The sequence below is a fragment of the Rhagoletis zephyria genome, unplaced genomic scaffold, assembly GCF_001687245.7.
Source record: "Rhagoletis zephyria isolate East Lansing unplaced genomic scaffold, Rhagoletis_zephyria_1.1 Rzeph_scaffold_00033, whole genome shotgun sequence".
NCBI lineage: Eukaryota > Metazoa > Arthropoda > Insecta > Diptera > Tephritidae > Rhagoletis > Rhagoletis zephyria.
Window position 1 is genome coordinate 277,571 of NW_016157117.1, and position 11,426 is coordinate 288,996.

At 42.6% G+C, this 11,426-nt stretch overlaps 2 protein-coding genes across 2 annotated transcripts in view; one reads left to right on the forward strand and one right to left on the reverse strand.

Moving 5' to 3' along the window:
• The window catches only part of LOC108364486 (uncharacterized protein KIAA0513), a 187,505-nt gene that overhangs the window by 169,866 nt on the left and 6,213 nt on the right, over positions 1–11,426 (reverse strand). The gene's annotated exons all lie outside the window — the stretch shown is intronic.
• The window catches only part of LUBEL (Linear Ubiquitin E3 ligase), a 38,247-nt gene that overhangs the window by 10,362 nt on the left and 16,459 nt on the right, over positions 1–11,426 (forward strand). The window contains exons 2-13 of the mRNA XM_017618140.1: positions 1,258–1,352; positions 1,475–1,679; positions 2,461–2,597; positions 2,683–2,811; positions 3,390–3,734; positions 4,019–4,318; positions 5,717–6,026; positions 6,091–7,425; positions 7,802–8,022; positions 8,082–8,177; positions 10,698–10,802; positions 10,870–11,353. Coding sequence (XP_017473629.1) covers positions 1,278–1,352; positions 1,475–1,679; positions 2,461–2,597; positions 2,683–2,811; positions 3,390–3,734; positions 4,019–4,318; positions 5,717–6,026; positions 6,091–7,425; positions 7,802–8,022; positions 8,082–8,177; positions 10,698–10,802; positions 10,870–11,353 — 3,742 coding nt within the window. The 5' untranslated portion in view covers positions 1,258–1,277. The remainder of the gene's footprint in view (positions 1–1,257; positions 1,353–1,474; positions 1,680–2,460; positions 2,598–2,682; positions 2,812–3,389; positions 3,735–4,018; positions 4,319–5,716; positions 6,027–6,090; positions 7,426–7,801; positions 8,023–8,081; positions 8,178–10,697; positions 10,803–10,869; positions 11,354–11,426) is intronic.

The following is an 11,426-nucleotide window of genomic DNA, read 5'->3' on the forward strand; positions in this document are numbered from 1 at the left end:
TTAAGAAGGTGTGCGATCTGTAGCGTATAGTGTTGTTGTTTTACTGTGCCTTTTACAAAAGCCATATTTATTTTTAATGGGGCTTGAATGGTAGTGACGTCCAGGAGTACCAACGCTTACTATGCAAAGAAGAGTAATCTGACGATACGGCTCTCCTTTGTTAGACGATTTCTTATATTAAGTTCAGACAGAAATTGAATTGAGTAAATTAACCTTTTAATTGAGCTACCACTTTTTGGTGTTCACACAGTCAGCTGCTCGATTAGCTACAGTGATGGACAAATTGGTACAATCGTACCTTTATTTAGTTTGAAAGTGCAATTTAGGTACATTTTTTAGTTCTTTTTATTCACATTTCAACGCATTTTCTGATGGGGGTAACTCGCCCAATAGTCTCTATCCTTTGTGAAGGGGCATAAGTAGCGTAACTGTGTTAATTACGCTAGATAGACAGAGAATATTTATTTTTAAAACTTGAGGTCGAAGTGGGCTGAGGAAAGTGAATCACCTTTTCGAAAACATACGTAGTTCTGTCTCGCACTGCTCGAAGAGATGCCTTTCATAGAGAGTCCAGAAGTTGATATGGTATTCACTAATTTTATTTTTCATATTTACATTTTAGGTACATTTGTCTACTTTTAGGTAAAGTTTTTTCTGCAATTTAGGTACAATTTTAAAATTTTAAAATTTAATTTTCCATCCCTGATCAATCGAGCAATTAGCAATGGAAATTTTGTATGGTAAATCGAGCTCAGTTAACGTCTTAAACGAGAAAGCTCATCTAATTGCTCGATTAGCGGCCTGTCTGAACATATTTTTAGGTTTCATTAGTGGAACAACTCGACCCTATTAGGCTAGCATTTCAGGGTACTATTTTATATATATATATGAGGCAATTTTGAAAGTTAGGGGGGGGGGGGCTCGATCACCCCCCTGCCACCCTGCCACTACCTGGCTACGCCCATGAATACATGTATGCTTGTGAAAAAAAAAAATTTTAAACATTTTTAAGCAAAATTATGTCAACGCCATCAAAATAGAAGACTTTGTACTTTATGCTGCATTAAAGTTGCGTCTAAGAATTTTACGATCGCATATAAAGTTATTTTTAAAGACGTAAAAGTAACTCAAAAACCACAAAGCAGATGCCAAAATTTATGTTTTCGCAGTGCCTGAAATGCATTTTATCTCAAGTAGCTTTGATATACACGTATGTGTGTGTTTTTACTAATAAAATTTTCACGCATCTATTTTCAGACGCTACGACTTGACAAAACATGGCAACACAAACAAATGCGAACACTTTTTCAACTAAACTAAATCGAAATGTGTTGACTATGCCGAAATGGGTGGTGCGTATATTTTCAGGCATAATATTTTTAAAACTTGCTATAAAAATTACAAAAATTTGCTTTAATAACTGTGCCTACATAGTACTTACCTACATATATTAAACTAACTAACTACATTACAGACGGAAACACACGATCGTGTCGGACCGAAACCACCACCGCCACCATCTCCTTCGACGCCGGATAGCGCCGCTAGAGCCCCAATTCTACCACCAAAAACGAAACAACTACCCGAGCCAGATTATGAAGTCATCGAATTCTCTGGGCAGCAATACTCGAATGAAGTGCTCAAGGCAGGCAGCAGATCGAAAACGCCGAGTACACCAGGTATATGCCCGCCGGTGCACAATAGGTCAAATAGTCCCTTTTTGTGCACGAAAGTCAAATTTCGAAAATTGAATAATAAACAAATTTTTGTTTTTATAAAGCATGATAGGCGGCTTTAGAAAATATAGTGCCGAAAATGTAAATAGGGAAGTGATATTTTAGCATTCTTTGGCTATTTACCTTTCGATTATTTAATGTTTATTATTTTTTTATGAAAGTGTAGCTCGTTATCTAACAAAAATAATGTAACTTAAAATTTCAAACTTTGTACGAGATTTATAAAAATTTGTATAGCCTATTAAAGTTTAGCGTGATGAAGTGAAAGGTTGAAGTAGCTGGGACTTACCGTTGATTTTCGGCAATTTGATTGTGCACTTTTGTTGGCCATTTAATTTTTATAAGACAAAACGCAAATTTTTGGCCATATTTTCTTTGCACACTGCAAAAAATTTAAAAAGAACCGATTAGAAAGTTCAAAACTTTGATCAATATTTCGAATTCCTCGAATTTTTATAAATGTTCTACAGAATTTGACAGTTTTTTAGATAGTAAGCTATATTTTCATAAAAAAAAAATAATAAACAATTTTTTAAACCAATAAAATTAGCCAAAACTTGCTAAAATGTCTTTTCGCTATTTTCATTCTCGCCGCCGCATGTGTAAGTATGATTTTAAAGCCCACTTTAATTTCGCACAGAAAAAGTGATTATTTGACCTACTGTGCGCTGTAGTGAAATTATAACTAAAAGAAACATCTAATATCTATTTTTTGTATTCACAGATGCAAAGCTCAAATGCACGCTATGTGGCTCGCACAACCCTTGGGTCACGTGCGAGGAGTGCGCACAGCAAATCTTCTGCGCCTCATGCGATGATATGTTTCACAAGCATCCAAAACGGCGTGCGCATGTGCGAAAGGTTGGTGAAGAGCGCAAAAATCTATTAAAAGCACTTATTTTCAGTTCCCTTTAATTTTACCTTATTTTTTTTTTACGCAACTCAGTCCATTGAGCAGACACGTCCACCCCTGCCGCCGAAAATCTTGCCCGGGCAGAATGGACCCGCACCACCGGTGGCGCCACCCAGACGCAAAGGACGCGGCTTCACACCACTGCTGCAGCGCAAGGAACAGGTACGCTTCTGCACGATTTCGTAAGCGATTTTGGTACCAAGTCATTTGGCGCATGACAAAAAAAAAAAATAATAATAATGAAATTAAAAAAATCAATATCCAATATTTTGTACAAGCTGCCAAGCGACGTACGCGCGTGTCCCAAAACACATTGCGCTTTGAACAAAATTCAAAGTAACTGCCTTTAGATAAACGCTGAAAATAGCTTTCCCTAATTTGGCGTAGCTTTTGTTGCATTTTAAGCTAAAAAATTTATATATACATACGTACCCATGTGTAGTACTACTCTCGATTTTTTGGCGCTTAAGTTTTACCAAGCCACTAACACGATTGTCAAACTTTGCGTAAAAATCGCATTGGAAAAGTGTTTTCAATAAAAACGAAAAAAAAAACTAAAATATCAATTTTTGACACAAACAAAGCTCAAATTATTCAACTGTTCTCATATTTCCTCAAAACTTACATATTTACAAATGCTGAGTTTTGGAAACAAGCCACCAAAACCACAACAACAGCAACAAGACCACCCAACTGTTTTAAGTGTTCTTTGCACAATTTGCCACTCACTTCCTACTTAGGTCAACACGAATACGCTACTAATACCAGCCTCACCGACACCCTCTCTGAAGAGCACATCCTGGCAAGATCGCGTCAGTTCGCTCAAGAGCGGACTGAATCTGATGAATCGTCCATTGCCGGACACACCGAAGACGCCAACCAGTGAGCACACCTCATCGCGTTCCGTCACACCCAAATCGGTTTTCGACAGCATACAACGGCCACCGTCTGTGACCTTAGAGAAAATCAAGAACAAGGCTAGCGCCACACTGGATAGAATGACGCTACTGCAGCAACGCTATCGCCAGCAAAAAGAGGAGAGTCTGAAGGGCAACAGTGAACGTGGCGGTTCTGTAACAGATCAGGTAATTTTTTCAACATACTCGTACTTTAAGCCGCCATCAGTTCATAAAGTAAAGCAGTGCTCATTGCAAGTTGCCATGTTCCGTTAAACGTCATCATCATCGTCCACATGTTCGTGACGTGCGCATAGAATCCTCCTAATATAGTATGTTGGTTTTTGTTTTTTCGTTTTTTTTTTTTGTTTATGTTCGCTGTTCGTATGTACATTCTACTCGTTTTGTCCCACTGTGTCACCACTACCGCCCGCCACCACTTTTGTCAAACAATCAAACAATCAATCAACCAGAACCTCTCATTCGATCAATGGTCAAACATCTCACCGTCGCCATCACATTTTCGCTCAGGCAGTATGTCGTCCGGGATCAATTCATCTCATTTTGACCTTACGGATGATACGCATTTTCAAAATATGTTTAATCAACGGCAGATGCATTCGTCTCACTTACAACAGCAACAACAGCAACGTCACGTTAATGGTCAATTGGGTACACGCGGTATGAGTACTTCGGTGTTCAATTTGAATCATATAAATCGCGGACGCGGACCTGAACCACAGCCCGCATGGATGAACAATCCTATGCAACAGGTGAGTGAAAAGTGAGAATTCATGAATTGTTAGAAGGATTTAGGGACCGACAACTAAATCGCGAACAAACTTACTGAGCTGTTTCGCTTCTAGGCGGGCACAGATCAGATTTTATAATTTTTTTTTTATACAAACTCTAAACATAGGAGGCAAATGAGCGTTCTGGGCAATCACAACAGTCCAGCCGATTTCTGGTACTAAAACTGTATCGTCTATGTCAGAGATCTTAAATAGATAAGACTTCTTTAGGTTTTAGTGGCTGCCTTCATTCATATCTCTGATAGAGGTATATTTGAAACCAAATAGTTTCGTTGTGTTACCGGTTGTAACTTGACTCCGACCATCTCACTAGAGATAGAAGCAATGCTTTATATAGTTTGTCTTATAAACGCCTGAAAAACATATCGAGTTTGGGTGCGAGTTTGGGACGTCATCCTATGGGTCTAAGCACGTTATTTACTCCATTGGTGGTTTCTGCCTGCGGGTAATGCCGGAAGTGCGTCTATTACTACTCGCCACATTGGGGGCAACTGGTATCAGACTAGATACAGTCATGCCTCTCGCTATATATCTGGCTGATGGTGCAGTTTTAGGCGGTATGTCTGGGTAATGGTCTCGGACTTTCGTCTATACCACTGCGCGCTTGGTCCACTGATCCGATATTGCATTTCCACAAATCATCCCAACTCAAAGGTGAAAAAACATACAGCGATAGATGCTTGAGTCGAGGGTACACGGACGCTAGTAATGCGATATTTAGATACCTGTCGACCACCGTCTTCAAGTAGGACGTAGCATGGTATTACCGTGATTTTCAATTTTTCCATTTACCGGTGCGAACAAAATTAGTTTTCTTCAAAATAAATCAGTTCAAAAATCATTCCTCCGCTAGTCGGAGGTGATTCAGCTAATCAAAAATTGTCAGAGGACAATAGGCCTCTACCTTTCATCTCCACAAGGGGTTCGGATACACGTCTGGAGTCTGAATCGCCTCTGATTCGGACAGCAATGATCACTGACATCATTAGCGTTTTTTTCTGCAAGGAGTCGAATTGAAATCCCATTCTGGCTTCGTTCCAGGGAATGGAGGATTTTTAAGTGGCAACTCAAGGGGAAAGGCTGTTAAAGTCGCCCGAGGGTATCGACGACCACTGAGAAGTTAAAACGAGTTCGCTTTGAAGAGCAATCACGTACTAAGCAAATACCTAATTGCAAGCAATAAATAGGCTAAAGTATTAACAGCTAGTATACCATCTGACTGATGAGATCTTTAAGATGTTAGGACGGACAATTAGACACCAATTAGAATCCAAGCTAAGTCTAAATTATCTAACTATTAAATAATACGAGAGCTCGCAGTCTTATTCCTTAATAAAACCTTACTTCATTACTCTACAGGCTCAATCGATGGCTCATCTAAATTTCGCAACATGCGCTAGTCCACAAGCGAATGCCTGGCACGCGCATAACCAACGTCCCATGCACATGAACGTTCAGCCCGGCGGCGATTGGGGTAATCAGTTTACCTCGCAACAACAACTCAATCGCTCTAATTTATCACTGAATGTCGGCGCTGGCTATATGCTTCCCCATCATCACGGAGCTGGTGGTATGATGGCGCCACCACCGGTCTTCATGAACCAAACCGGCATGATGACCGGCATGTACCCATATCCGTATAATTCGGGCATGCCAGTGATGAATCCAGGTAAGATATCTGATGAATTTCTGGGAATCTTTATTAATTTATACTACTTCTCTTCGCTAACTAGGTGTTATAGGCATGCCACCACCGACACGTTCTCGCGCCACATCACGCGCTGTCTCGCCCGCTATGAGTCGCAAGTCGATGCCGGTACGGCGAAAACAACGCACCACCAGCTATGTCGAGGACGAACTCACCGACGACGAAGACTCCGATCAAGATGATCGCCGTTCAATTATTTCAAATCGCTCCGGCATGACAAATACTATGCGCGCACGTCAGCGACGCATTTCGAGTGCCTCGCAGTTGCTAGACGATGAAAGTGAGGCGAATCAGCGAACTACGCGTTCGAAGCTACGTGATGCGCGTGAGCGACGCGGTTCGGTTGCAAAGTCCGTGCAAAGTGACTGGTTACCTGGCCGACGGCCCACTGCGAACCACAGCACGAGCGGTAGTCGACAAAATGAGCCAGGTTTCGTCAATACACTTAAGCCAACGCGCATTTATTCGGACTTGGATTCGGAGTCATCCGGCACGCGTGCATTAGTGCAAGCCAAAATACTAGAGAAGATGGATAGGAGCACAAAACGCAGCAGTTCGAAGGAGAAGGTGGCTGAGGCTGCGCGACAGAAGCCCACTAAAGTTTCTACAGAAGTGCAAGCAGGCGGTAGTCGGTCAATTGCGAAGGCGAGTAGTGCAACCGACACGAAAGCTGGCGGCAAGCAGGACACAGATCGAAACGAAACCGAAAATGTATGGTCAAATAAAAATAACGCCTCCGAAGAGGAAGAGGAGAGTGGAAGTGAAGAGACTGAAAGCGAGCAGCAAGACGTGGAGGAGGAAATAGCTACTGCACCAAACACGCAATTGGAGGAAGCCAGCACAGCGCGTGTGCCGGACGCCGACGAAGCTAACGAAGACGACTTGGGCCCACCACCCTCGACACCTGATCACGAATGGGAATGCGAATTCTGCACGTACGTTAACGAACCGAACGTAAAGATTTGCCTGATCTGCTGCAAAACTCCTAGTCGCACAGCGCGTAAGACTTCTACCACAACTGCACCCACGACGTTTAAGGCAAACGAAGAGCAGCCTGCGAAAGTAAATGCTGAGTCTTCGAACACTACCGAGAGGCAGGCCTTCAGCAAAGATAAACGATCGAGCAGCACAGAACCAACGAAAGACAAACCGAAAGACAAAGTCAAAGAAAAACCAAAAGACATGATTAACAGTACAAGCAGCAGCACCAGCACAGTCACTGGTACCACAACAGCAGCATCTAAACGAAAAGCCGGCGTAACACAAAGCATTATCACCAACTTGTCAAATGGCATGTCCAAGTTGAAGATCACTTCGTCCGAGAACGAGTCGGATACAACAACACTTGCGAAGAAGAAAGGTAGGAGCAAGAAAATCACGTTTTTGGAAGGAACGAAGATCAATTGAATACAATTTTATGAGTGCTCCTCGTGCTTATGAGTACCCACACGAATTTCACCATAACATATTAATCCCTTTTCATTTTGTATCCTGTGTTAATTTTTGCACAAATCTCAAAATATTTTGTAATACAAACTAATTTTTTTTTTATAACTTTTATAAAAATTCAGAATAAATATACTCACACCATGCTTACGATTATTGTTCCAACCAAAAACTGTTGTTTTCTTCTAACTCCATTGTCTTTTCAAACTACCCCTCAAACAGCACAAACACTCGTTCCCACTCGTTTGTCCAAAACCACCTAACTCAGCGCACTTTATATAATCTTACAGAATCGGTTGAGGATATATGGGCCGCTTTGGATGATAACATACAGACTACAGCTAATGAGATTATGCGTAAAGCTGAAAAGACAAAGAAGAGCACTAAGGTCTCGACTAGTTGCGGCACTTCACCCGTTCGTGAGTTGCCCAAAGTGAAAGACTCGCAAAAGTCACAAAGAAAAGTTAAGGAAACGGGCACATCACCGCCTCCGCAAAGCATTTCCACTCAAGTAGGCTTCTTGTTTGATTTTCTTAGTTGGCTAAAAATGTATTTGTTGTTTTTATTTAGACTTACGATACGTTACCAATACGACAGCCAGAAGTGAATGTCACAGAACCAACGACAACAACGGGCGGTGGTATATTTTATAGCGAAAATTCTCAGGTTTGTAGAGTTTGAGAAAACTATTTTGAAAAAAAAAAAACAAATATGTTCGCCAGATATTAGTAGAAGATACTAGAAAGCGTAACATGGACAAAAACGCTAGCTCAAGCACCCACCATAAAGTGAAAAATGAAAAAAAAATTAGGGCTCATTTTCATTAATGGCTCCAATATTAAAAGTTTAGAAATTATAGAGAAAAATTTTATAATCTTTCGGGTGTATGCGCTGCAAATAATTCTAACACTCGTTACAGCTCCTAAGCTGAATTTCGCCTTTCGTCTTTATTGAATTTTATCATGAAAATTTGAACAGTTTCGCATATATCTTCGGTCTTTGATCTGATGATTTGGCTACAACTAGGATTTCGTTCTATCGACGCGAGGTTACTACAGCCTTTACGAATCTTTGGACAACATTTTAGATGGATTTAAAAGGAGCTAATGAGAACAGTTGCAATTACCGGAACGAGTGCCATGAGACCCTGCCCAACACTCCCACGACAGCCGGTTCTACGTACCAGAATGACTCTGGGTTTTCTTGACCGCAGGCAAGTCTACTTCTTCTGCGTTTGGCAGAGACGACTTCATATGAACTCCACTTCGGTTAGGCGCAACACCTATAACGCATGGAGTGACCTAAGAGCCTGGCCAAGCCTTAGGCCACATAGGGAGTGGACCATAGATTTTTTGTTTCCTTGTTGCTCAAGACATACGGCTTAACCCGCCCACACCACCACCAGCTCAAGCAACATGCGGGTGTGAACCAGCACCAAGAAAGCCTGCGCTGCTCCAAGAAGCTCACAGGAGCAACACCTAAACTCACCACAATCTGCGCTACTATGAGGTTAAGACCGTAAGGTAGTAGGTGACTTAAACATACTTCTGCAGACCCCCGAACCTATGACAATTTTAACAAAGCTGATTGGAACGGCTTCACGGAAGTTACTTACAGCACCTTCACCGCAGCTCACTTCATTCCATCCGGATGCATCGGACGCTCCCGCAGAAGCAGCTGTTGTTTGTGATGAAGATGATCACCTACGCTAGGTCAATCTCAGGAATGCCCTCCTAACGTACCTTACTAGGCAACTAGGTATGAATAAGGTCTGTGAAACGGTGAGGTCCCTGTCCAATCCGATGAGACGTAACGACAGAGTAGAAAGGCCAATCGTTACCAGAAGGCTGTACAAACTGCCGAAAAATAGTACACCACTTGCTTTCACAAGCCATGAAGGCCATGTGGAAAACGGGAAGGCGAAAGTATCCAAAGCCATTGACTACTCTCATCATTCCTGACCTGTGGAAATTGGGGAGAGTCGTCCCGTTACTGAAATCTGTGAAGCCAGGGAACAAAGGGGAGTCTTATCGGCCGAAAACACTCCTCTCACCCGTCGCAAAAACACTAGAGGCCTTGCTACTGCTGTACCTCACAGACCACAGCACTTAACGCAATAAAACCTCAGGTAACCCATGGCCTTAACGGCAACCGCCCCTGTGAGAGAACAGTCCTAGGAGCGTTGAGCTTGTCAAAGGCGTCAGTAACCTTTTGTCAAATACCACAACCTTGGACAATTAAACAAGGCGTTCCCCGGGGTGGTGTCCTCCCGGCTCAATTGACGACTGAATTGCTACCCTCTACCCCACTTGGACGAAGGCTTCAGCTAGGCATTCATGTCGATGGCACACCAATTCCAACGGTGACCAACCCGCAAATCTTAGGGTTATCTTGATAGCCTCCTCTCCTACTCCACACACACAACCGCGTACAGAGCCGCAACAATGTCCTCAAGTCGTACGCCGACAGCAGCTGGGGCAATTTGCACGCTGAACTATGCTACAACTGTGTGGTCGCCAGGGAATAGTCGGGCGCAGTGAACGAAGCTTCAAAATTGCCTGAACGCCGCGCCACAGATACTTGCTTTAGGACGTGCTCCGGACTTACATCGACCAGCAACTGAAACCGATGGTGTATCGACTAGTTATCAACGGTATTCATACAGAGACTCTCGACCTATGAATGCCATGATCTGAGCCCAATCTCCACACATTTCAGACACCGAGCTGCAACTACCACGAGAGACCCGCGTCACTCTGGCCACAGGGTGGTAACATATACTGTACTTCTCAGCACAGACTGCAGGGGCCTATTTCTAACTAAAAGGATCTAAGCTCAGCAAAAATCGCTCGGTTCCCCTCTGTGCTAAAATAAAATTCAACTTCATTAAAATAGACAGACCGAACCTACCCAGGTGAACCCCGATTTATACAGAGCATAGAGCAGTGAGCTCTTAGGGACACAATTCTTAGGGGGGAATTGAACTAAAGAACTGAGAAATATACTTAGAGTCAATTAACTGTCTATGAATATATAGTTTTCGGACCTCCGCAAAAATTTTCTCAGAAGTAAATCTTCCGTAAATCAGTATCAAACTTGCTTTCGTATCGAAGGGACTTCGAGTGGGATGAATTCTTAATGTGATTAGTAAAATATATGGATATATGCAAATTTTTTTCGTTGCAGTTTCAACGAGATGCTCCCTCACCGCTGAGCGTATACTCTCCAGACATGCCACATTACGAGCCGAGACACAAAGAACCCGAAACCGAGCTATACATCTTATTGAAAGTATGCAATTAAACCCTGAGTTATCTACTCAAAAAGGCAACCTTCCAATTTCTCATTCCATTTTCAGGAAGCTGAACTCTATAAATTCACACCTGAAGAGCTGCATGCCGCACTCAAATACTGCGGCACTTCAATACATCCTATACAATGGTTACACGAAAACTGGCACAAACTCATACAGACCGTACAAAGTCTGTCGACAAAGTATGGGCAGGAGCGCGTAGAAAATATTATCGGCACAATCTCACAGACCGAAGCGCGTGAAGCATTGCGGCAACATGGCGGCAATATATGGCAAGCTGTATCGGAATGCATTGAACAACGGCAACGTAAATATCGTGAGATCTCTCGTAAGGGAAACTTTTCGCGCGAAGATATAGTAACTGCACTAACCATACACCAAGGCAATGCCGACTTGGCGCTACTCGACTTGGGACGTACGCAACTGAAACCTTTCTTAATGCGCATACGCGGCTCACCGGCCGGTGTTGAGAATGAAAGTGGCGCCAGTTTTTTCCAAGCAGCCGCAGCTGAGCACACAATTCAACCAGGTTAGAGATGATGGACTCTACCACAGAGCCTTACACAGTCATCACTTAACTACACCCACTCTTTCCTTCTGTT